The sequence below is a fragment of the Elephantulus edwardii genome, unplaced genomic scaffold (assembly GCF_000299155.1).
Source record: "Elephantulus edwardii isolate Elephantulus edwardi_28Jun2011 unplaced genomic scaffold, EleEdw1.0 scaffold00066, whole genome shotgun sequence".
NCBI lineage: Eukaryota > Metazoa > Chordata > Mammalia > Macroscelidea > Macroscelididae > Elephantulus > Elephantulus edwardii.
Genome location: NW_006399816.1, coordinates 3,952,364 through 3,978,882, shown reverse-complemented (window position 1 = coordinate 3,978,882; position 26,519 = coordinate 3,952,364). Strand labels below are relative to the sequence as shown.

The following is a 26,519-nucleotide window of genomic DNA, read 5'->3' as shown; positions in this document are numbered from 1 at the left end:
AAACAATTAGCCTCTATTGGACAAGGAAAAAACTCACAAAATTTCCAATTTTAAATTTCATAGCAGTAGGAAAATATTAAAAATAATTTTCTGTATATACATATGAGTATATGTATATTTTGAATTACACATATGTCTCATATCAGTACAATTCAAGGGTGGAGACATTTGGATGACTTCTTTTCCTATTAAATGACTGATGTCTATGTTAAAATTTAAAAATATTTTATTATATCATTAAAATAATTCACTTAACCATTTCAAAAACTTATACTGTTTTTTATGTTCTTAAATTTTTAACTCTTCATAACTAAATTTTCTGACCCTATGTTAAATCTCCTATTTAAAGTAAAACTTGGTATTCTTTTACTCAGAAACTGATGGATAAAATCACATCTCCTTCAAAATCCCAGAAAAAGGCATTTTCAAAAAATTATCTTATATAAACAAAAAAAAGAAAATAATTGATCATTAACAACTGCACTACATGCCCATTGTTGGTCTAGGTGCCAGGAACATTGCTGCTGTTACATAGCATCGAGTGGGAACTGACTCACAGTCCACCCTCCCCCAGGTTTTCAGAGGCATTAAATTGCATGGTTGACATTCACACAATGGAATACTGTGTAGCACTCAGGAGCAATGATTTAAAAAAATAGTACATAACTTGGAAAAGGCTGAATAGCATTATGCTGAGTAAACTAACCACAGTCTCATAATGAAAAATACTGCCTAACACCATTATTGTAAAAATAGAAGGATAACTAGTAAAACATTATATGCAGAACAGATTATCCGGGGAGGCTGGGCTCTATGAGGAGAAGTGTAGCATCAGGATTGGAGAAGATTCATCAACAATGTGTGTTATGCAGTTGACACAACCCTGCTTCCTGAAAATGAGGAGGACTTGAATCGCTTGCTGCAGAAGGTCAAGGACTGCAGCCTTCAATATGGACTGAGGCTCAATATCAAGAAGACTAAGATTCTCACCACTGGGCCAAATGACAGCATCAGGATGGATGGTGAAGAGATTGAAATTGTTAACAGCTTTAGTTTGCTTGGCCCCACAGTCAACACTCTTGGCACCAGCAGCCAGGAAATTAAAAGATGTGTTGTGATGGGAAAGTCTGATGTTAGGGACCTCTCCAAAGTACTGAAGAACAGTGGTGTCACTCTGGAGACTAAGTTGTGCCTGATACAGGCCATAGTCTTTGCAATCACTTGCTATGCATCAGAGAGCTGGACAATGACTAGGGAGGATTGGAGAATTGATGCCTTTAAGCTGTGGTGCTGGAGAAGAATATTGAATATACCATGGACTGCTAAGAAATCAAACAGGTTCATCCTGGAGAGGATTAAGCCAGGCTACTTCTTGAAGGCAAGGATTCTGAAGCTTCTTCTGACATACTTTGGACATGTTGCAAGAAGGGACCAGTCCTTGGATAAGGATGCCATGCTTGGGAGGGTGGAGGGACAGCTCAGGAGAGGAAGACCAAGACCCTCTATGAGATGGATTGATGCAGTGACTGGGGTAATGTGGGTAGGTGTGTTGGAGACAGTGAGATTGGCACAGGACAGAGCAGGGTTTAGGGCTGTTGTACGTAGGATCTGAGTCACAGGTGACTCAATGGCACATAACAACAACAACTAGTAAAACATGTATAGGAACTCAAGGTGGGGGAGGGCTGAGGATAGCTTGGGGTAAAACCACAGGATTGCACAGTTTGGTGGGTAGAGGGAAGGGAAGAAGGAAATGGGAAAAATCAAAAGACAATAATGATGGGCAAGATCCAATGATGATTGATTTTATTAAACATAATACATTACAATGATGGTATGAAAAACAATATGAAAGATAAATATTGTGAAACACAATGTATATGAACTTTATAAACTAGTAAAAGGGGGAGAAAATGCATGGTATAAGATTGCCCATCTTTCTCCCACAGAGCAAGCTGGTGGATTCTAACCGTATGCCTTTGGGTTGATAGCTCAGCTCTCTGCCACTAAGCCACTAGATCTTCAATATGCCAGAAAGGTAGCAATAAACAAAACTAAGCCTTGCCTTCAGAGAGTTTATTTACTAGCTGATGGAGTTGTGTATTGTGGAGTCAGACCTGCCCCAGAGCTGACCCTCCAATGGGTTTTTACAGGCAGTAATCACATGAGAAGACATTTCCAATCCTCTCACAGAATACCTGATGCATTTGAGCTGAGCGCCTTCAGGATTGCAATGCAGCTTCTTACCATGTGGTAACCACTGTAGCAGGAAGAAATAAAACTGGCTGAACAGAAAAGGGAAAGTGATTTTGAAGGGAGGAAAGTTTCTTTTAAAATTGGATAGAAAACGTTGAGTATGGTGACATTTGAATAAAGACCTAGAGGGCATGAAAGAATGAATCATGACAATGTTTGTTGTTTTTGTTACGTACTTTCCAATCAAACTGACTCATAGCTGAGTAAGTGAGCTTTCAGAGGCTGTAAACCACACCAGTGATTGCCAGTCTTTCATGGAGCTTTTGGTGAATTCAAGCCACATGCGTTTGGGTTGGCAGTGCAACTCCTTACCACTCCACCACCAGAGAAGCTGGTGGATTTGAACTGTGTGCCTTTGGGTTGGGTTGGCATTAAAATTCCTTACCACTGTTGTTGGTAGATGCTGTCGAGTCAAGTAGGACTCATAGCAACCCTGTGAACCACAGATCTGAACCCTGTTCTATCCTGTGCCATCTTCACACTTCTTGACACACAGGAGCGCATTGTCAGTCACCGTGTCAGTCCACCTGGCTGAGAGTCTTCCTCTACTTCACCGACCTTCCACCCTTCCCAGCATTTTGTCCCTCTCCAAGGAATAGCACCTCCTAGCAACATACCAAAGTATGTGAAGGGAAGGCCTCCGAAGAGCACTCCTGCTGCACCCTCTCCAAGATATATCTGTTCGTTCTCTTGGCCGCCCGTGGGATGTTCAGTGCTCTTCTCCAGCACCACAGCTCAAAGACATCAATTCTTTTCCTGTAATCCTTATTCATTGTCCACCTCTCAGTTGCATAGCAAGTGATCGGAAAGACCATGGCCTGAATCAAACTCACCGTAGTCTTCAAGCTGACATCATTTGGAGAGGTCCCTAACTACACATTTTCCTAGTGCAGTGCATCTCCTTGTTTCCTGACTACTGATACCAAGGGTGTTAATTGTGGATCCAAGCAAGATTATCAGAGAGAGAGGGAGAAAGACAGAATAGCATATTAAAACTAGAGAGCTAATGGGGACATAGACCATTTTGCTCATTTCAGTGTTTGGGGATTTGATTCTCCATAAGATGAGAAGGCAGAGAGGGATTTGAATAGAGAAATGGCATGTATAATACAGAATTTTCCAAGCATCTTGACTGTTGACATATGTACTATATAGTTTGCTAGAGACTTTGCTTTGTGGAATTTTGGTTTCATGAAACACATAAAGCAGAGACTCAAAGGTAGAAACGCATTAGATAATATAATTATATTTGAGTTCATTTTTAAATGTCCTCTTTAATCTTACTGTGATCCTGCTCTTTGTAGGATTTAGAACAAGGGAAAATAAGAAAGAGTATAGGCAAAAACTGTTAGCCATATCTACATCATTTTTTTCAAGCCAAGTAAGTAATCAGTTCTATGTTTATGCATAATATAATATACACATAGCTGTTTTATAAAATATAAATGACAGTGATTCTGTTGTGTGTCTAAATGACAATTTAGCTTTTTTTTTTTTTTTTTTTTTTTTTTTACAATTTAGCTTTAAGAAATAAAATGGTACCAACAGTATGGGGATTTGTGTCTTCTGCTGAAATCCAGCACAGTATTAACAGATATTTTTTCTAAACACTATCTTACTAGTTTACTTGATTCATATTCTCAGTAAATTTTCTCTTCTAGCTATGTAAAATACACACCTCAACTTGAAAATTCGTGAACCCAACTTCAGGATACTAAAAATTACTTCTCACTGCTACTTTAATTTTCTGTCTTATAAGATTATGTTACAAAAGGATGGATTTATACTACTAATAAAATCATCTTTCTGTATTGCAAAAAGAAACATATAAAGTATCTGAAACCACTTTGATGCTGAGAGGTGGTGAGGAAAAAGAATATGAGCTTGACTTTTAAAAGTGATAATGACATTTAATTTAATTTTTTTGCTAAAAATACTTTGCCTTGGGGCATGATTTTGTGAATATTGAATTTGTTTTTGGGAATAGGTTTAGAGAATTAGTATAGAATTTACTGTAGCTCTTGAGAAATTATCTTTTTCCTCTGAACCTTGGTTTTTCCCAATAGGAAATTAAAAGATTTATCTCTACGTGTCTTTCTAGATCTAAAACTATATGAAATATCCACAGAGGTTAACGTTAAATTGAGAGGAAGGGAAAGCTGACTGCAGGTATTGTAAAGAAGCACAGTTAAAGATGCCCATTGATGAGAAATTGTAGTTTTAGATTTCTACCTCAGGGGTGGCATGCTTAGAAGGGCCAAATGCTGAATAGGGCTGTCTTTTCCCAGGCTGGGCCTGGCACATAGTAGCAGCTGGTAGTTACAGTGCTGCAGAAAGGAAGGTAACCTTTGCCTGCCCTCTGCAGACCACCCACCCAAAGTGGAATATGTACCAGACTTGTCTGCACACCTTTCCTAAAGGATAGATCCTTCAATTTGCAGTGTGTCCTGAGCCCACAGCTGTGCTGGACGCAAGTTCATGCTCAAATGTTGGTCTATAAGCAGATATCAGACGTCTCGGTGTATATTTCATCTATTAAGTATCCCGAAAGAGCAGGCGACTGGAGAGTTCTTTTACCTCTGGCAAGTAACAGTGATATCCTACTAGACAAAAGGCAGCAGTACAGCGCCCTGCTTTGAATAGACTATCCTTTACAGTATAGATGTCTTCTCCTTCAAGTTTCTTTTTATCAAATCTCATTTTTAAAGACTAGAAAGAACCTTTTTGTCCCCCTAAAGATAAGTCTCTCCTTACCGTAAGCCTGGCAATTTGGAAATTCTCTTCTAAATGAAGCATTGGTTTCTTACTAGAAATTATTGTTGTAAAACCATTTAAACCTATTTATACCCATTTATACAATGGAACAAAGATAATTTCTGTGTACATGCAGTTGAATAAAATGAAATTCTAATGAGACTGACCAAAAAAAAGACTTATCTAAAGGTTACGAGCAAGAAGAACACTATTCTCAGCAGTACAAAGGTCGATATTAAATGAAGTAATTCTAGGAAATGGGGGGAGACATTAGGGAAAAAAATAAGGTGAGGCGATTGACTTGAATATGAAGCTAACTGAGAGCATTTGAAAATAGGAATGAGACCATAATGAGAAATGTTCGGTGTAGTGAGGGCCTTTAGACCTGGCTCTGAGGTCTCACCAGGTCAGCCTGACAGAGGAGGTATGCCCTCTGCAGTCCTGAGTGTTCTTTGTATAACTGCTGGATTGCCACAGAAGTCCTTCAGTAACGTGCTTACTTGATAGGAATTGAGTAGGATGGTGTTCCTCAAATGAAGCTGAAAACTTCAAAGAAATGCTAAGTCAGAAGCTCACAGCTACAGGCAGAGAAAATAAGGACCATGAGCATTGAGCTTTGGTGTCATAGTCTGTGGGGAGTTGGCCTGTCAACCCAAAAGGCTATACCCCTCTGGCGGTTTGAATACCCCAGCAGCTCTGAGGGAGGAAGATGAGCAGCTGCCTCCTGTGCAATTTACAGCCTCAAAAAGCTTAGCTGTGAGTCAGTTCTAACTAGATAGCAATGAATTGTAATTGTTACTTTCTTGAGTGGGTTCTGGTGATCTTGTTCATAGGGAGATGTGCTACTAACCCACAGGCCATGCCTGTCTAGTGGTTCAAATCCACCAGCAGCCCCACAGGAGAAAGATGAACAATCTCCTCTGTGCTGTTTGCAGCCTCAGAAACCCAATGAAGGATCAGCTGTGATTTGGTTTTGAGTTGAGTCATTTTCTTGAGGAAAATGAAAAAATGGCATTTGGTTGCCAAATAAATTTTACAAACCTAGCTGCCTTTTTATTGTAACATTGTTTTCATGCAACCAGGATCACATTGTCACTGGCTTAGTTCATAATTTATAGCTACCAACTTGGCTCCTCCAGCATGTTTCTAAGGCTGTAAATAGGTGGAGATTGCCCGTCTTTCTCCCTTGGAGCCACTGGTAGAGTAAAACCATTGGAGACTTGTGGCCTTTGGGTCAGCACACTAAGGCACTACAGGAAACACAACCAGAGCTTCCTACTGTATCAGATACTTCCAGATAAATGAACAATTGATAAATACACACACACATACACGTATAATGTTTTAAGTATTTCATGATGAAAAGCAGTACAAGATTCTTGAAAAGAAAGGAATATAACAATTTGTGATGAATGAAGAATACTGACTTGCCTAGAAGTATCTTACATAGATTATGTCCATAATGAGCAAAAGAAAAACAAATTTCTATATTTAGGTGTTTACTGAAATAATTGTTAAGTGTTTTATTACTGTTTTTATTGTTACCATTTTTAGAATGTCTTGGAGTTTTGTTTTTCTTTTTATTATGTTTGAATGAAAGGTTACTCAGCAAGTTAATTTTCCAGTCAATATTTTATACACGTTTTTATGACCCCAGTAAGGTCCCCACACTAATAACACTCTTCCTGCCTCCTCCATGTGATTCTTGCTTCCATTCATCTTGCTAGTCTGGCCCTTCCTGTCTTCTGAGCTTTCTTTCTGGGAAAATACTGCTTTTGCTTGATTGTTCTAAGGAGTGAGGACCTCCTTAGTGTTATTGCCTACTTCTTAAGCACATCTAATATCTGAATGAAAGTTAAGCCACAGAGTTGAGCTTGATTCCAGGCTCAAGGGCATATTAAGGATGGCAGTCTGCGGGGTTCCCCCTGTCTCTCTTAGACCAGCAAACCTGGTCACTTTTATGAGTTTTAGTGTTGTTCCACATTATTGTGATAATTATTAAGTGTGGCAGATTGAACACGTGAATTTATTTACATTCTCCCTATCCTGAGGCCTCATTAATATACAGTGAATAGGAAAAGACATAAACTGCAAAGACAAGGAGAATGGGGGGAAGAGTCTAGCCTATAATGAGCAAAAGAAAAACAAATTTCTATATGTAGGTGTTTACTTAAAGAATTGTTAAGTGTTTCTTAATATGGAAAGCACGCAATTGAGAGGCCATTGCCTGAAGTCTAAAGCCTGCTAGTGGAGGAAGAATGCATGATGAAAATTTATGCTACAAAATCCAAAAAGACACAAGAATTAGAATGATGAGAAATTTCAGAAAATATGGGAGCAAATAATGCTAAAACAACAAAGATTCATTTAAAGTGCAAATCAGGAGCGGTTCAGGCCCTTTTACCTGTACTACCCAAATGACTGCTTCTTCCCAAAGCTGACAGAAGTCAGGCGATTGAATGAAAATCACTTAGGAGTGGGGCCACCAGGCATAGCTAGAGATAGGAATACCATACACAAACAGCATGACTAAGTGGAAATCCTTTGCCTAATCAGTGAAATACTCAGCCCACTTCTGGAACCTCTGGAAAAAAAGTGGCAGGGCATGTTATACACTTAGAAGTCCAAACTTACTATTGTCCCACCTTCAGCTTGTTTCTCTGAGCCCTTCTTATTAGTGAGGCCTTCAAGAGGCAGCCCCTCCCTCTGCTCCCAGGGAAGAATGAGCTCTTATGTGGCCAGGAACACAAAACAAGGCTGGGGCTCTCAGCCTGGTCATTCCTTAGTAGGCACTGTACTTATAATCATCTTTTAGTGAAATAACCAATACTTATACTCAGCAACATATACTCCTGGTAGTACAAGTGGTTCCTCACTTAGCACACATTCCATTTACAACGAGCCACACTTAGGATTGTTTGTGTATTTTAACATATTATTGTATAAAAGAGCCCTGGTGGCCTAGTGATAGAAGCTGCACTGCAATCCCAAAGGCATGCAATTCAAATCTACCTGCTGCTGCTTCATCAGAGAAGGATGGGCAGTCTTGTCCCGTGCAATTTACTGCCTTTAAAAACCTGCTGGAGAGTCAACTATGAGTCTTTTCTGACTAGACAGCACAAAACAACAACAGCATTATTATTGTTACTGTCTTTATTAATCCAGATTACATGGTATTTTAGTGAATAATTTACTTACATGTTTAATGTTACAATTTAAAAATATATTGACAATAAAATGTAATCATAATGAGCTCTGGGATGGGGGGGGCATATTCAACTTATGTCAGAACTGACTTACAATGGAGTCCTCAAAGTGGAATCCTATAGTAAATACTCTCAGCTGTAAGTAGCTATAATAAAAGCAGCAATGTAGTATTAGTATAAGATTACCTTGTGCCAGTCACTGTTCTAAGCATTTTATATACCTATTTCTCACTTACTGGCATAGTAAGGATCCTAAGACAAGGTTGTTATGTGAAAACGGATGTTATATAAACATGGAATATGACTGCATCACTACATGACTGCCCAGTTTTATCATTATGTAAATGGTATATCACAGAAACATGGTCCAGCCAGACATGACCATAACCTTAACCGAATGTTACTCTCACTTTGTACCTTGACTTTTGTTATAGCCAGACATACATAATTTATGCACAAACAGCTTTTATTTTACTGTTTTTGTAAATATGAAATGTTGGATAATGAGGTATTTGTATGTGGAGGGTGACTGTAGATATTTCTTCCTTTTAAACTTCTTACAATACTATGAAATAGGTATTATGATTGACTCTAGTTTTCAGAGGAGGAAGCTGAGATATAGAGAGGTTAAGGTCTAAGATGTCTAACTGCAAAAACTAGAACCCAAAACTCAGATCTTTATCCCCAGTCCTAGCTTTATGCAACCACATTACTTTCTATGAAGTGTACACCAAGAGAGCGACATGGCGCCTTCGAGAAATACAGATTTGTACTGTTTAATTCCCTTTAACAAAAAACAATGGTGTTAGTTTGCCAGTTGGTTTTTGTGTTCATATAAATCATTTAACATTATTTATTCAGTGGAATAAATAATATGATTGAGCACTTAGCTATGTGCCTAGGTATGTGCTGAGCTTTTCTTAATCCTCATAAGAAGCTTAGAATTTATTTAAACTCTGAAGTCTTTATATTTGTTTCACAGCCCACACTCTTGAAAATTTCAGATTACCACTTACAGAATTTCAAAATTGTTTATGATTCCAGAGATTTTCCACATTATCCCTATCCATTTTTTTATGGTTTTATTAAAATATATTACTGTACTTTTCTCCCCCTAGGTATATGTTCCAGATGAAAATAATGCTATTTTGGGAAGAAATACAAATAAGCAAGTGTTTGAAGGCTTGACCACAGGTCTTCTGAAAGTTGGAGCTGTGGTTTTTGGCTGCCTAATTGCCAATCGACCAGATGGAGCCAGCCAGCCAGCTACCCCAAAAATATCAACACAGGAAGTGAAAAACAAGCCCTCACAGGGTGATGTTTTTAACAGTAGAGTTCAAGACCTCATCAGGTAAGATTGCTAGACTTCTTAAACTTTCTTCTTTGTTAAAACAAATTATATTAAAATGCTTTCCATCTTGGGGCCCATATGATGACAGTAGTTTTTAAAACCTCATCCACAAATTCCTGGTAGAGAATACACCCCCCCTTTTTTTTTCGTAAAGAGAAGGTAATTTCTACTCATGAACAGCAACAAATTTTTACTAATGACATTTCATGACAAAATTAGAGCTTAGATGTCATTGTCAATATTTAGCCATACAGGCCATAGTCTTTGCAATCACTTGTTATGCATCAGAGAGTTGGACAATGACTAGGGAGGATAGAAGGAGAATTGATGCCTTTGAGCTGTGGTGCTGGAGAAGAGTATTGAATGTACCATGGACTGCCAGGAAAACAAACAGATTCATCCTGGAGAGGGTTAAACCAGGCTACTCCTTGGAGGCAACGATTCTGGGGCTTTGTCTGACATACTTTGGACTGTTGTAAGGAGAGACAGGTCCTTGGAGAAGGACATCATGCTTGGTAAGGTGGAGGGACAGCGCAGGAGGGGAAGACCCTCTGTGAGGTGGATTGATTCAGTGACTGGGGTAATCAGGATGGGTGTGTCAGAGGCCATGGGATTGGCACAGGATAGAGCAGGGTTTAGGGCTGTTGTACATAGGGTCACTATAAGTCTCAAACGACTCAACAGCACATAACAACATAACAACAACTTGATGGTAGACTATATGGTACCCAAGCTTTTACAACTTTGTAGATAGTCTTTCCAGTTGAAAGGATTTCTGATAATTCACCTATCCTGGGTCATCTTTAGTTGTAAATTTCACTCAGATTGAAATTCCGCGATGTTGTTGTTGTTGTTAAGCACTGTCAGGTCAGAACCAGTTCACAGCTGACTCTCCAAGTAGATTTTTCAGAGGCTGTTAAATCACTTGTGAGGAGATTGCCTGTGTTTCTCCCATGGAGTAACTGGTGGATTGGAACCTCCTTGTTGCTCTCTAAGCCATCATATAATAGCTACAATTTATAGGACACCCATTATGTGTCAGATATTATAGTAGATGCTTTACACATAGAATCTGTTTAATTCTTATTATCAGCCCTATGAATGTAATATTAAAATTTAGACTTTTTAAGTGAGGAAATTGACCCTTAGGAAGATTATGTGCTTTGTTCAAGATTGCGTAGTAAGTGAAAAGGTAAGGAAGAAAAGTGAGACCAGAACTCAGGTCTACGTAGATTCCAAACACCAATACACTCTTAATACTTGTCTCTAGCTTGGTTCACCAGAGAAACAGAACCAGCAGCCAATGTAGCTTGTGTGTATATGTGTGTAAAGAGAGATTAACTGATTTATTTCAAGAAAATGCCTCACATGATTGAGTAAGTCAGTCCCAGGTTTGTAGGTCCAACCTCAAGATGTCACCGCCTAGACAGGCAGAGCCCAGCTCATCAGCAGCCAGGGAGAGTCTCCAACTGCTGGCTTTGGAGGCTACAAGCTTCAGAGGTTGACACATCCCAGAATCGTTGTTGGGAAGCATGGTCACAGGCAGCGGCTTCAGATACTGATAAGTTTGAAGTCAGCAAGAACTGCAGGTCACTTGAGACCATGAACCCGATCACCAGATTTAGGTCTGACAAAAAGCTCTGTAGTTTATTGCCAGAGTCCAGACATATAAGTGTCATGCAGGCCACACTGCTTTGACCTACGCTTAACTAGCAAAGGGTAATGATGCTTCATCTCACATACCTTGAACATGTTGTTAGGAAGGGTGGGTCCTTAGAGAAGGACATTCTACTTGGAAAGATGGCGAGTCAATGTAGGAGAGGAAGACAATGGGTTGACATGGTGACTGTAAGTGTATCAGAGACAATGAGGATGGCACAAGATAGAACCAGGTTCAGATCTGTTACTCATAGAGTTGCTATGAGTCACAATTGATTCCCTGGTACATAACAATGATAATCACAGGTTTACATATAATCCTGTCTTATTAGCATCATGTTGTTGTGTTGTTATGTGCCATTGAGTTGGAACTGACTTAGAGTTTTTTCAGAGGAGTTTCAGTGGCAGTAAATTACGTGGGAGGAGATTGCCCTCCTTTCTCCCTCAGAGCAGCTGGTGGATTCAAACCTTGTACCTTTCTGGTGGCAGTGCAACTCCTTAGCACTGAGCCACCATAGGACCGTTATTAATGTTAGAGAGGTTAGAATTTATAGCTCACAGAATAGTTACGATATACTGAGAATCATAGCCTCATTAACACACAATATTAACTATGTCACTGCTCATATGTGGTAATTTCTGAAACCTGTTTAAAATCAATTCAGCTTCCTTCTAAGTCTGCCTTTTTTCCAGGGAAATTTACTGGTAACATGGCACCTGAACTCTTTTGGCCTCGTAAATTTTGAGTCAGGTAGAACATTACCTGTCTGGCTTATCAACAACTCTTCTTTAACCTGCACTGATTTCTGGCTCCTAAAATCCATTCATTTGTTCTCTCAAGCTTTTGGTAGGTTAGAAAAGGGAAGAGGATGCCCTCCTCTGCATTGTTTCTTTCATGCTTCATAAATTTCTCCTGGTATCTTGTAGCGCTTTCTTGGGATCAGTTGTTTCATTCAGTGTCTTTGTTAGCCTTGATTACTGTGTTCACTTATCCAGTCCATCTGCCTGGTCTCTTTCCCCAAACATATTTATTGCCAGAGAGCACTGGGCCCTTTGGGTCCACAACCATTTATCTTACAGCACTTGACTTTTCCCCTCCCTGGCCTTTCTCTCAGTTGCTTGATCCCATTCAATTTCCCCATGTCCTTTTGGTCATTGTAGAGCCTAACCCCCTCTGTTGATGAATGTCATTCTGTCCCAGCATTCTCCCTTGGGCTCCTTGTGATGCAGCAGCCCTGCATTCTTGTCTGGACAGCTCAGCCACATACCTCAGCTGTGATGAGGCGGAAGAGCCAGCAGAATGCTTCAGTGCAACTCCGATGGGTCTTTTGGGGGGAAATACATGCTTTTTAACATATAATAGTATAGTTCTCAGATCCTTCCTAAAGGAAGAAGCTATTGGATTTTTTTTTATTAACAATAGTTATCTGCCAAACTAAGCAACTTAACTTGAAAAGAATGGTTAGTATGTCACATTTTCTCTGATCTGGATCATTTTTGGCAAATACTGTTTTATAGATAATACTTTAGTTACCTCGTTGATACCATACGTTTGTATGACTAAAACTATATCTTAAATCATAATGAAAATAGAGCAATGTGTATAATGCTGTTAAAGTGTTAAAATCACTTATTCAACCATGCTTATATTTGCAAAAAGAAAAATTTCAAGTCAATAATTTCCATTCCTGCCATGAGAGGCTCAAAAAGAAAAGTAATAAAACTCTGAGGAGAAATAAAAAAATTAACTAAATCAATGAAATATAAAGAACATTATATTGTGGTTGTTGTATACCGCAGAGTCAGAACCGATCCATAGCTGACCCTCTGGTGGATTTTTCAGAGGCAGTTAATCAAACAGGAGGAGACTGTCTATCCTTTTCCTGCGGAGCATCTGGTGGATTTGTACCAGGTGCCTTCAGGATTGCCGTGCAGCTTCTTGCCACTAGGCCACCAGAGCTCCACAAAATAGAAAAAATTGAATTAATAAAAGTGGTAAACATGTAACAAGAGTGATAAAGGCTAATACTCTTACTGAAAGGAAGGTATATCACTGCAAATCTTACACACTAGACATAAAACTGATCTCAGCCTCCCTCATTGCCATCAAGTTAGAACTCGAATGAAATGAGAATGACAAGGAAGCCATGAGAAAGGTGGGATTACATTATGGTTATTGTAATTAATATTCTAAAACAAAATACATATGAATAGTTTAATGTAAAACCAACTTGATTTGTAACATTTCACTTAAATCACAATTGTTTAATTTATAGCATAAAAATTATATGTGCTAAAACTTTGAACACTTTTCCCAGATTAGGCTATACTAGGACCTTCTGTTCAACATTGTACCAAAAGTTCTAGCAAGTTTAATGAAAAAAGAAGATAGATAGAAAAGGCATAAAATTTAAAAGGGAAAATAAAACTACTGTAAAAGTGTCCTGATTGCATATGTAGACAGCTATGTCATCTACTCCTCCCCTCAGATTAAAAAAACTACTGCAGTTAATTAGCAAATTTAGCAAAATTATAAGTTAGATGGTCAATTTATGTAAATGTACATTTCACTTCCAAGAACTAGCAATGAAAATCAATCTCTTTCTCTCTCTCTCTCCACAGACACACACACTCTCTCTCTCCCTCCCTATCTTTCCCACCCTCTTTTCCCCCTCTTTGTCTCTCTGTGTCTCAATCATTGACCTTTCCATTAGCACCTACATTCTTTACCCACTACACCACCAGGGTTCCTGCCATTTATAATGGCATCAGGAAATAGCTGATACCCCTGAGTAAATCTGATGGAAGGTGCAACACCTCTACCAAGCAATGCTGCAAGAAACTAAAAAAGACATAAATGAAAATAGAGGTGTGTGGTGTTCATGTGTCAGAGGATTCCATTGTAAATGTCAGTTCTCTACAAATCAGGTATAGATTCAGTACATTTGCAATCATGATTCTAGTTGGCTTTTTGAAGAAATTTTCACTTTTATTCTAAAATACACATGTAAATACTAATGACTTCTCAAAACTCATTGTTGCTGAGTTAAAACCAACTCATAGCTGACTCACTATTGGATTTCAGAGAATGTGAATTTTATGGCTGGAGATTACCCATTTTTCTCCTTCAAAATTGCACAACTTCTCTACAGATTACCCTACCAGAGATCCCTCACCAATGATCTAGAACAGCCAAGACAATTTTGAAAAACAGTAAGTTGGAGGACTGATTTAAATATTTACTATATAATACCAATTATTCATATAAAGATAGGACAACAGATCAAAACAATACATTCAATAGTAGTAGGAATGTAAAACGGTGCAGCTACTATGGAAAGTCACTTTATTTGAAAAAACTGGGAATAGAATACCATTTGATCCAACAGTAATCCTACTACATATATATATATCTCCTATCTATCTATATATCTCCTATCTATCTCTGTCTCCTATATATCTATCTCTATCTATCTATATCTATATCTACATCTATCATAAAGAAGAGCTGTGACACAGCTGATAAATGCATAACCATTTTTATTGCAATAATAATTCATAATAGCTTGGAGCTCAAAATCAAGAAGAAAATATCTTCACCTCTAGACCGTAGGCAACCTCCTGATAGTTGGAGAAAAATTTGAAATTGTCAACAATTTAATCTTGCTAGTATCCACAGTTAAAACCTTGATATTAGCAGTCTGGAGATCAGGAGACATATAACACTGGGAAAGTCTGTTGTCAGGAATCTCTCCGAAGTCCTGAAGAGCAATAATGCCAGTGTAGAGACTAAGGTGCATTTCATTCAAACCACAGTCTTTCCAGTCACTTGCTATGCATCTGAGAGCTGGACAGGGAATAAGGATTACGGGAGAATTGAGGCCTTTTAACTGTGGTGTTGGAGAAGAGTACTAAGTATCCCATGGACTGCCAAAAGAACAGCTATCTCTTAGAGAAAGCACAACTGGAATGTTCCTTACAGGCAAAGATGATGAAACTTCATCTTACATGTTTTGGACATATTGTTAGGAGAGGCTGTTTCTTGGAGAGGGACCTCGTGCTCGGAAAGGTGGAGGATCAGTGCAGGAGAGGAAGACCTTCTGTGGCAATGAACTCAAGTATGTCAAAGATGATAAAGATGGCACCCAAACAGAGAGGGTCCAGATCTTTTGTTCATAGGGTCGCTATGAGTTGTACTTGACAGCACTTAAAACAACAATTACACAAGTAAAATTAATTTCAGATAGATTTTAAGGCTGAACACAGAAACTATAACGATAAAGACTTCTGGCAGAATATACAGAGAATATCCTAGAGATCTTGAAATAAGGAAAAATTTCTTGGAATGCAGAGATTCTTCACAAAAGAAGATACATGAATACTCAGTGTGCATTTGAAAAGGCAATCAGAGGGAGAGAACTGTTTAAAAGGAATATATTTATGGGTATTCTTGTCATTACAGAAGTCCAGAGTGAAGGCTGCATAGTGGAGTGGACTTGGGGGCAAGGATTGAATGACAGTGAAAGAGTTTTTCTTTTTCTTTTCAAGGAGGAGAGTGAATGGGGGCGGGGGAGCTGGGCAGGGAGAAAAGTGCAACAATGAATGACTGGGAACCGTAAGTCTCTGTAAACTTTAATTAAAATTAATTTAAAAAAAGATAAGGAAATTTAAAAAAAAGATAAGGAAATCAATGTCATTGGAGAAATGGAAAATAAAATCACAGCAAAATACCTTTTACATCAATTGGAATGACAGAAGTCAAACAAGTCGATGATACCAAATGTTGGCAAGGATGTCAGACAACCAAAGCTCTAATGCATTGCTGCTGGTATTATAAAATGGTACATTTAAAAATCTATTTAGCTGTTACAGAGTTGGACATATCGATTCTGTGACCCAGCCGTTCTACTCCTAGATATTTGTTGTTGTTGTTGTTGTTGTTGTTGTTGTTGTTGTTGTTGTTGTTGTTGTGTTCCGACGAGTCGCTTGCAACTCATAGCAACCCTATGTAACAAGAGCCCTAAACTCTGCTCTATCCTGTGCCGATTGCACTGTCTCTGACACTCCCATCCCTATTACCCCAGTCACTGAATCAATCCACCTCATAGAGGGCCTTCCCCTCCTGTGCTATCCCTCCACCCTCCCAAGCATGATGTCCTTCTCCAAGGACCGGTCTCTCCTTACAACATGTCCAAAGTATGTTAGACGGAGCCTCAGATATTTACCCGAGAAATAAAAAATACATTCTGCCAAAAGGCTTGATCATGAATTTTTATAATCACTTTCTTAATTATAAGCAAAACACAGATGTCTAAGAGAAAGAATAAACAAATTATAGTATATCCATAGTATAGTGGGATGCTAATCAACACCAAAAGGAAGGAATTAAACATACTTGCACCAACATGAATAATATCAGAAACATTATGTTTAGGAGCTAGTCATAAAAGAGAGTATTTATATGAAATTAAAAAATAGGAAATTAAAATTAATGGTATGCCATTTTTGGAGATGGAAAATTGTGAATGGAAAGCAAGGGAACTCTGTAAGATAATGAACTCATTCTTCATGTTAACCTTCATTGTTGATTGCATGGGTGGATTTGTTAGTTATCATTTGTATCAATAAAAAACAATTTCTTGGGGAGGAACTCATAGACATAGCAAGGAGAAAAGACAAAGATTATCAGCAAAGGAATGTTAATAGATTCCTTCAAGTCAGTTCTGACTCTTATCTCACATACGAAACCCTCTTTAGTCCTACCCTACCTTTACAGTGTCCGCTGTGCTTAAGCCCATTGTTGCATTTACTCTCATTCAGTTGGTTATTTTGTTAAGGATCTTTCTCTCCTTCACTGACCTTCCACATTTCCAAGCATGATGTCTTTTTCAGGGACTTATCCCTCCAGATAACATGTCTAAAGTATGTAAGATGACGTCTCAATAATCTTGCCTTTAAAGAATACTCTGGCTGTACTTCATCCAAGATATATTTGCTGTCTTGCCAGTCCATGGTGAATGTTTAATACTCTTTGCCAGCATTGCAATTCAAAAGCATCAGATCTTCTTTCACCTTGTCATATTCATTGTCCAACTCACATGCATATGAAGCAATTGAAAATGCCATGCCTTGAATCAAGCACACCTTAATCTTTACACTGGCTTCCTTGCTCCGTGGCACTTTAAAGAGGTCCTTGACAGTAAATTTGCCTAATGCAGTGTATCTTTTGATTTCCTGACTACTGTTTTCATGGGTATTGATGGTAGAGTCAAGTAAAATGAAATCACTCACAACTTCAGTCATTTCTCCATTCACATAAAGTTGCTTTTTGGTTCATTTATGAGAATTTTTGTTTTATGTTGATAATGTAGTCCATACTGAAGGCTATATCTTTGATGTTCTTCAGTAGGTGCTTCGAGTCCTGTTCACTTTGTGCAAGCAAAGTTTTATACAAAGTTGTAGTACAGCTTGTTGATGAGCCCTCCTCCAATCTTCAGGCCACATTCTTGTTACAGATAGTTCAGCTTGTTGGATTATTTATTCATTGTACATATCGAAGGTTGGGGTTTTTTCTGTGTTCCTTTGAGTCAGAACCAACCCATAGCTGACCCTCTGGAGGGTTTTCAGAGGCAGTAAATCACATGGGAGGTGATTGTCCGTCCTTCTCCCAGGTGTAACTGGTGAATTTTAACCCAGTGCCTATGGTATTGCAATGGAGCTTCTTACCACTGGCCCCAGAGCTCCATGGGTATGGTGAAACCATTCCACCATGACATATACCTTTCCTGATTTTAAGCCTTGCAATATGTTTTCTATTGACTGTACCACTTGAGGACTATTAACTGTTCTAGAATTCCTTTTCTTCTCAATGTTAGTCAGAATTTATAGTGATCTACACAGTTGAATGCTTTTGCATAGTCGGTGAAACAAGTAAATATCTTTCTGATATCCTCTGCTTTCAGTCAAGATGCATCTGACATCAGCAATAATAATCCTATGGTTCCACGCTCTCTTCTGAATTCACTTTGATTTTCTGGCAGTTTCATGTGAGGATTTTTGTTTTATGTGGACATGTGAACCATGCTGAAGATCTTTGATCTTCTGCTCTAGCCTTTTTTTAATAAACTTCAACAACATTTTACCTGTGTATGATCTGAATGATACTGTTTGATATTTTCCACATTCTGTTGGATCACTTTTTTTTTTTAATCGCTCTGTTCGAGTTGGTTGGCTAGTTAGCTGTTTTCCAAATTTCTTTGCATTACCTGGTAAGCATTTCCAAGGATACATCTGTTTGCTGAATTATGTCATTTGATATTCTGTCAGTCCCTGGAACCTTGTTGGTTTGTTTGTTTTGAGGTTTGTGGGGTTTTCTTGCCAATGCCTTTAGTGCACCTTGGACTTGTTCCTGTGGTACCATTGATTCTTGAGCATATGCTACCTCCTGAAATGATTCATTATCCATCAGTTCTTTTTGGTACAGTGACTCTGTGTATTCTTTCCATCTTCTTTTGGTGCTTTCTGTATTGTTCAGTATTTTGCCCATAAAATCCTTCAGCATTGCAACTTGAGGCTTGAACTTGTTCTTCAATTCCTTTAGTGGGATAATTGCCAAGAATTTTCTTCCTTTTTGCTTTCTAACTCCAGGTCTTTGCATGTTGTGTTATAACATTTTATATTTTCTTCTCAAGCTTCCCTTTTAAATATTCTGTTCAGCTCTTAACATAATTTTTCCTCCAACCTCCAATATGGATTGAGGCTCAATATCAAGAAGACAAAGATTCTCACCACTGGACCAATTGGCAGCATCAGGATGGATGGTGAAGAGATTGAGATTGTTCACAGCTTTAGTTTGCTTGGCTCTACAGTCAACACTCTCTGCACAAGTAGTCAGGAAATTAAAAGACGTATTGCGATGGGAAAGTCTGCTGTTAGGTACCTCTCCAAAGTTCTGAAAAGCAATGGTGTCTCTCTGGAGACTAAGGTGTGTCTGTTACAGGCCATGGTTTTCTCAATCACTTGTTATGCATCAGAAAGCTGGACAATGACCAAGGAGGACAGAAGGAGAATTGATGCCTTTGAGCTGTGGTGCTGGAGAAGAGTATTGAGGGTACCCTGGACTGCTAGGAAAACAAACAGATTCATCCTGGAAGGGGTCAAACCAGGCGGCTCCTTGGAGGCAAGGATTCTGAGGCTCTGTCTAACATACTTTGGACATGTTGTAAGGAGAGACCGGTCCTTGGAGAGGGACATCATGCTTGGTAGAGTAGAGGGACAGCGCAGGAGGGGAAGACCCTCTCTGAGGTGGATTGAGTCAGTGACTGGGGCAGTTAGGGTGGTGTATCAGAGATGGTGAGATTGGCACAGGGCAGAGTGGAGTTTAGGGCTATTGTACATAGGGTCGCTATGAGTCGCAAGCAACTCGACGACACATAACAACAACAACAACAACACTTTTTCTCCAAGAGAAAGTTTCAGAGTCTCTTTTGACATCCATTTTGGACTTCTCTCTTAAAGACTTTTCTGTTTTCTTCATATATGATGTCCTTGTTGTCATTCCACAACTTGTCTCATCACTAGTGTTCAGTGCATCATATATGTTCTTGGGATGGCTTTAAAATACAGGCCTGACAAATGTTTTAGATGCTACTTTATTGGTTAAGTATGAAGTTTATCTTTCCCTCAAAAAGGGCCATCATTTGCTAATGTGACGTAACTAAAAATGAGGAGAAATAACTGAAGACATCCATTAATAATTGGAACATGGAATGTAGAAAGTATGACTGTTAAAAAAGTTGAAAGACATTAAATGGAATGTGTGAAAATCATTGTCCTAGTGAGCTAAAATGGACTGGTATTGGCCATTTCATATCAGTTATATATCTGTTATGTCAGGAATGACAAAGAGTAATGATAATGTATTCATAGTCAAAAAGAACATTTCAAGAGCTCTCCTCTAGTGCAGTACTGCAAATGATAAAATGCTGTCCATATACATACAAGGAAAGCCTGTTAATACAACTATTACTCACATATATGCACCAACCACTGATCCCAAAGATGGAAAACTGAGGCCCTCTACCAACTTCTGCAATCGGAAATTTATTGAACCCACAGTTGAGATGCATTAATAATTGGTGACTAGAATGAAAAGTTTGGAAGCAAGGGAGAAGGGTCAGATGAGTTGAAATATGGCCTTGGTGACAGAAGAGAGACCCCAGGTCACTTAATAGAATAATGTACAATGAACGATCAAGATCTTCCATTGTGATCCTTGTCAGAGTGATCAACAGTGATAGGTGGGCACCTTCTCGTTCTTCTAGTCTCAGGTTTACTGTAGGCTGTGCTGCTATCGTCTTTTGAATTAATTGTGCTCTTGAGTCCAGTTTTCTTCACTCTTCTTTGCCCTTAACAGGAAGAGAGCAAGAGTTGTACCTTAGATCCTCACAAGGTTTTGAAACCTCAGTTGCTATTCACCAGGGAAGAAGGTAGAATAGTGTCTTCATACACTACGGTATGCAAATTCACCTAGATGTTTCCCAAGATTATGGTCCTAAGCTTTAGGACTCTTGTAGAGAAATAGGTATAAACCAGATAAGAATTTTTTAAAAGACTATGGCTAAAGACGAGGAACTAAGAATTATTAGTATGCTGAAGATAGTTGAAATCATGGAATTAGAGGCATTTACTAGAGGCATTTATTGCACAAAACCCAAGAATTTTGCTGAACAACACTGTTTAAACTGGGGTAAACGTGCATGACTGAACAATAGTGGACATAAATGCTGTATGCATAAACACATGCACACATGCACAGATACACACACATGTATATCCCTTCCAGTTTGTAAATTCCAGTGGCAGAAACAGAGATTTTAAATCTCAAATAGTAAAGCAAAGGGAGAGGGCCCTTTACTGATGTGCTTACAGCAACATTTTTCCCAGTATGACTGTTCTAAGAGTAAAAGGTTCTGTACAGGAATGTTTTTATCTTGCATATGCCCACAGTCTCAACATTATCATTTCCGTCTAATAATTGCATTGTGAAAAATACATTACCCTTGATCACCGTGTATATGAGAAGATTCTGTATTCCTTCCTCAAAATTAGGAAGTTCACAAAGTTAATTTCCCTATAATGACTCTTTACAGCCATTTTAGTTTCAGTGTCTTCTTAAGTAATTTTCAGAGACTGGTAGAATCACCAGGATTATGACTGTTTTGTTGTAATGGTGGTGGTGGTAATGGCGTGCCATCTAGTCAGAACCAACTCATAGCTAATCCTCCAGCTGATTTTTGAGGCAGTAAATTACACAGGAGGAGATTGCCAGTCTGTCTCCAGCAGAGCAGTTGGTGGATTTGAACCACATGCCTTATGGTTGACAGCACAACTTCTTACCACTAAGCTGCCAGAACTCCCTAGACACCCTTTGAACCTGGAACAAAACTCACCACCAGGACTCACCTTTAGCTTAACAATAGATAGGTCTACAGGGTAACCAACATCAGAGGAGGACTCAATCCTTAGCAGGGCCATCCATTTACAATAGATAAAGAGCAACATTTGCCCAAGGATAAAAGCGAGAATGCAAAAAGGTATAAAACAGATTGATGGAACAAAGAATTACAAGGAAGAAGTGGGGGGAATGTGATTACCTTGTAGGTATTGTAGTTAATGTCATGACAAAATGAAAAGCCAACCTGCTTTGTAAACTTTGACTTAAATCATGATAATAAAGAAGTGAAATTAATTAATATTTGCATATTAAAAGTAAAATTAATACTAGAAAAAATCTGACTCCTGTTAAGAGTCCTTCATGAGGCTCTAAGACATGTTCTTTTGTTTTTAATGGACGTCTGAATATTTTTTTATTTTGCTAATGATGTGTGTAAGTGTCAAGATAAATATATGCCCAATTGCAATTTCAACTGTTTTTTAAATGAATAATTCAGTTCCATTAATTGAAGTTTTGTGGCTTTCTGGTAAAGAATTATGCTGCTAAAGCAAAGTTACACGGTTTGAATCCACCAGCTTCTCTGTGAGAGAATGGCTAATCTCCTCCCATGCGATTTACTGCCTTTGAAAGCCTGCTGGAGGGTTAACTATGGATCAGGTCCAACTCTGGTCCACAACAATATTTAAACAAGGACATGAAATTATTTCTGATTGTTGTTGTTGTTGTTATGTGCCGTTGAGTCGTTTGCGACTCATAAACCCTGCTCTATCCTGTGCCAATCGCACTGCCTCTGACACACCCATCCCGATTACCCCAGTCACTGAATCAATCCACCTCATAGAGGGTCTTCCCCTCTACTCTACCCAGCTGTCCCTCTACTCTACCCAGCATGATGTCCCTCTCCAAAGACCTGTCTCTCCTTGCAACATGTCCAAAGTATGTCCGACGAAGCCCCAGAATCGTTGCCTCCAAGGAGTAGCCTGGTTTAACCCTCTCTAGGATGAATCTGTTTGTTTTCTTGGCAGTCCATGGTACATTCAATACTCTTCTCCAGCACCACAGCTCAAAGGCATCAGTTCTCCTTCTGTCCTCCCTAGTCATTTCTGATAGTATTCCTAATAAAGACAGTATCAATTGTGAGGATGGCATAGGAATGGGCAGCATGTCCTTCTATTATCCATAAGGTCACTGTCATTCAGAACCAGCTAGATGGCACCTAACAACCCCATGTGCTTAGAACTCAAAGCTGTATATGATAAAATTATAACTGAAAAAAATTACTTAAGTAAAGGCTAATAAAATTACTTGTATAACCAGAAGGTCAGGGTTTGAAGCTAGATCCCAAAACTCCGATTATGCCATCAAGATCTTGTCTTTCTCTCGGTTCTTTTTATTTTTGGGTTCACTTTATTCTATAGATAAATGTGCTCCATGTGCCAAGTTGCCAGAAGCCCCTAAACTTACATACCTCTTCATTTTGGTGTCCCTAATAGAAAAAGCTTATTTATATGGCATATAAAACCAAGTGTTCTGGGATTCCCATTCTTCTCAGAATTAGCTACAGTTTGTTGTGATCCACACAGTCAAATGCCTTCCCATAGTCAATGAAACACAGATAGACATTCCTCTGGTACTTTTACTTTCAGCCTAGATACATCTAACATTAGCTATAATATTCCTAGTACACGGTCTCTTCTAAACCCAGCCTGCACATTTGTCAGTTCTCTGTTGATGTGCTGTTCCAGTCATTTTTGGGTAGTTTTCAGCATAATCTTGGACCAGGAGACAGTCTTCAGAACAAAGCAAGGAAACACTATGTGATTCAAAATTGGAAAGGGATGTGTCCTGTCCCCATACCTTTCCAATCTATATGCAGAACAGATCATCCAGGAGGCTGGGCTCTGTGAGGAGGAATATGGCATCAGGAGTGGAGGAAGACTCATCAGAAACCTGTGTTATGCAGGTGACACACTCTTGCTTGCTGAAACTGAAGAGGACCTGAAGCGCTTACTACAAAAGGTCGGGGACTGCAAACATCAATATAGATTGAAGCTCAACATGAAGAAAACAAAGATTCTTACCACTGGGGCCATTGGCAGCATCATGATAGATGGTCAAGAAATTTAGATTGTTAACAGCTTCAGTTGCTTGACTCCATAATCAACAGTATTGGTATCAGCAGCCAGGAAATCCAGAGTACTGAAGAACAACAATATCAGTCTGGAGACAAAGGTGCACCTGATCCAGGCCATGGTCCTCACAGTTATATGCTATGCATCAGAAAGCTAGACATGACAGAAGGAAAATTGATGCCTTTGAGCTGTGGTGAGGGAGAAGAATATTGAATATACCATGGAGTACTAGGAGAACAAACAGGTTTATTCTAGAGAGGGAGATTAGGCTCCTCCTTGGAGGCAAGGATTCTAACACTTCATCTGACATACTTTAGGAGGAACCAGCCCTTGGAGAGGGATATCATGCTTAGGATGATGGAGGGACAGCGCAAAAGAGGAAGACCCTCAATGACATGGATGGACTCAGTGACTGGGGTAAAAGGGGTAGGTGTGTCAGAGACCATAGTGTTGGCTTAGTATAGAGCAGGGTTCAGAGCTGTTGTACAGAGTCGCTATGAGTCACAAGCAACTCAACAGCACATAACAACAACAACAGCAGTAGCATGGCATATACAAAGAAGATGCCATGGTTGAGAAGATGCCGGTTGATTTTCCTTAAGTCAGGTACCCGTCCCCTCTGAACCTACCAAAATGACCGGAGCTGTGAGTTTACATCTGTTGGTTTTTAGAAGTTTCATGTTCACACCTTATCTTTTCATACATGTAGGTACAGTAACACTGCATCAGTATAAAATGTCTAAACAAAGGCTGACTTATCTGTAATGTTATTTTTATACTTAAGATATTTTCAGTGATTGCTGTTTTGTGAACTAATAAAACATCTGCTGTCTGTTTAGGTTTATGAACAGCAATAAGTAACTAATGGACATAAAAATTGTATCTCTCAGGATTGTTGTTTTTGTAGACCATAGAGTCAAAACCAACCTCTAGCCTACCCTTTACTGGATTTCAGAGGCAGTTAATTGCACCAGAGGAAATTATCCATCGAATTTCAGGATTAATACTCTTCATAACAGAAGTTGCATTCACACTGCTTGTTATTCTCTTAATGGGGATGTAATTTTTAAAACTAATAAACCTACAGTTGGTATTAGAAGTATAAATTGTGACAAGGTTGTATCTGGGTAACATCATCTTATCTTGCGAATCCCTTCCTTCTGGTGAGTTTGCCTCTCAAGTTCTTTAAACAAAACTGTGGTAAAGTGGGAGAAAAATTGCCATGATAAGTACATAAAGGCCATAATAAATCATTTCAGATATTGTCAGTCTCTTTAGACCAGGGATAAGAATGATCAGAGAATCATTTTCATTCATCTTTCTTAGAAAATAGCATCAAAAGAGAGAAGAGAAAAATAATTGCATCACCGAAATAGCTGGCTATTCAGGACAAAATCTAAGGAAATGGTTCACTTGAGATGCTTTACTCCAAACCTGTGTTGTATTTGCTTGTTGGAGGGAGGGAGTCCAGGCCTGTGTTTGCTAAGATTTATCCCTAGAGGTGATTCAATGCAGTAACACCTGTGTTTCTCCCCAATATCTAGCTACGTGGTGAACATAGGTCTGATCGACAAGCTGTGCAGCTGCTTCCTGTCAGTGCAAGGCCCGGTAGATGAAAATCCCAAGATGGCCACCTTCCTGCAGCATGCCGCGGGACTCTTACATGGCATGTGCACGCTGTGCTTTGCTGTCACTGGAAGGTAAGGCCTACTGTTCAGTCTCAACCTAAACCCAACTTTGGAAACATCACTTGAATTTTCTTGTCTTGGATTCTGTACACAGGGACACAAGTAATCGCCTCTTAGACCCCTTTGCCTCTTGGTTCTTGTTCTCCTCCATTAGCTTTCTGTCTTAAGACTTGTCTTACGTGTCTCTTTTTCCTGGCTATCTGCTCCTGCCAGCAGATTTTCTGTTTTTCTCATTGGTGTCATAAACTTGACTGTCATTACTAGAAGAAGCCCTCGAGGCTATGCAGTTCTTCCATCAAGGTCCAGATGAGTCAAGTGATTCTTGAGTCAGAGAGTTAGTGACAAAGCCTAGACTGGATGAAGCTAGGCTCCTCATAATGTCACTGCACAGACTCCCCTCACCTACAGCTATTGTTCACATAGTTTCAATTAACCATCTCCTAGGTTTATTTTTACCCCCCTTCACCTTCCTTCAAAGATACCCCCTTGAACAAAGTAAGAGAAAAGCCATGCAAAACCAGTAGTTCCCAAAAGCCACACATCACCATCACTCCTGGGCATGTCCATGCCCAATATGCCAGGGCTAACTGGTATAGTTGACCTGTTAGTCCGCTCACTACACCCTTAAAAACATTTATTCTCTAAGAGCAGGGAAGGCCCCATTTGTGTTGTTGCTAGGTGCCATTGAGTTGACTCTAATCATAGACACCCTGTGTCCTTGCCTGTCAAATGAAAAATCCTTATGATACCATTTCAGTGTCTCTGACAGGAATAAGGCATATCCCTCAGGCATGTTGAAGTAAAATATTCAGTAAAATACTTTTCTTAAAATAAAATTAATTCCAATTAACAATGTATGTTTAGGAACTTATCAAGGGGAAAACTAATTCTTGAGTCGGTTGACCATATGATATATTATTCTGGAGATGAAAAGGTGAGGGAAAATGGAGTTGGTTTCATAGTTAAAAAAGTCATTGCTAGATCCATCTTGAAGTACAATATTGTCAGTGACAGGAT

At 39.0% G+C, this 26,519-nt stretch overlaps 1 protein-coding gene across 1 annotated transcript in view; it reads left to right on the top strand.

The window, feature by feature from the left end:
• The window catches only part of SCAPER (S-phase cyclin A-associated protein in the ER), a 507,933-nt gene that overhangs the window by 398,039 nt on the left and 83,375 nt on the right, over positions 1 to 26,519 (top strand). The window contains exons 24-25 of the mRNA XM_006888275.1: positions 9,335 to 9,567; positions 25,359 to 25,514. Of these exons, the coding sequence (XP_006888337.1) occupies positions 9,335 to 9,567; positions 25,359 to 25,514 (389 nt within the window). The remainder of the gene's footprint in view (positions 1 to 9,334; positions 9,568 to 25,358; positions 25,515 to 26,519) is intronic.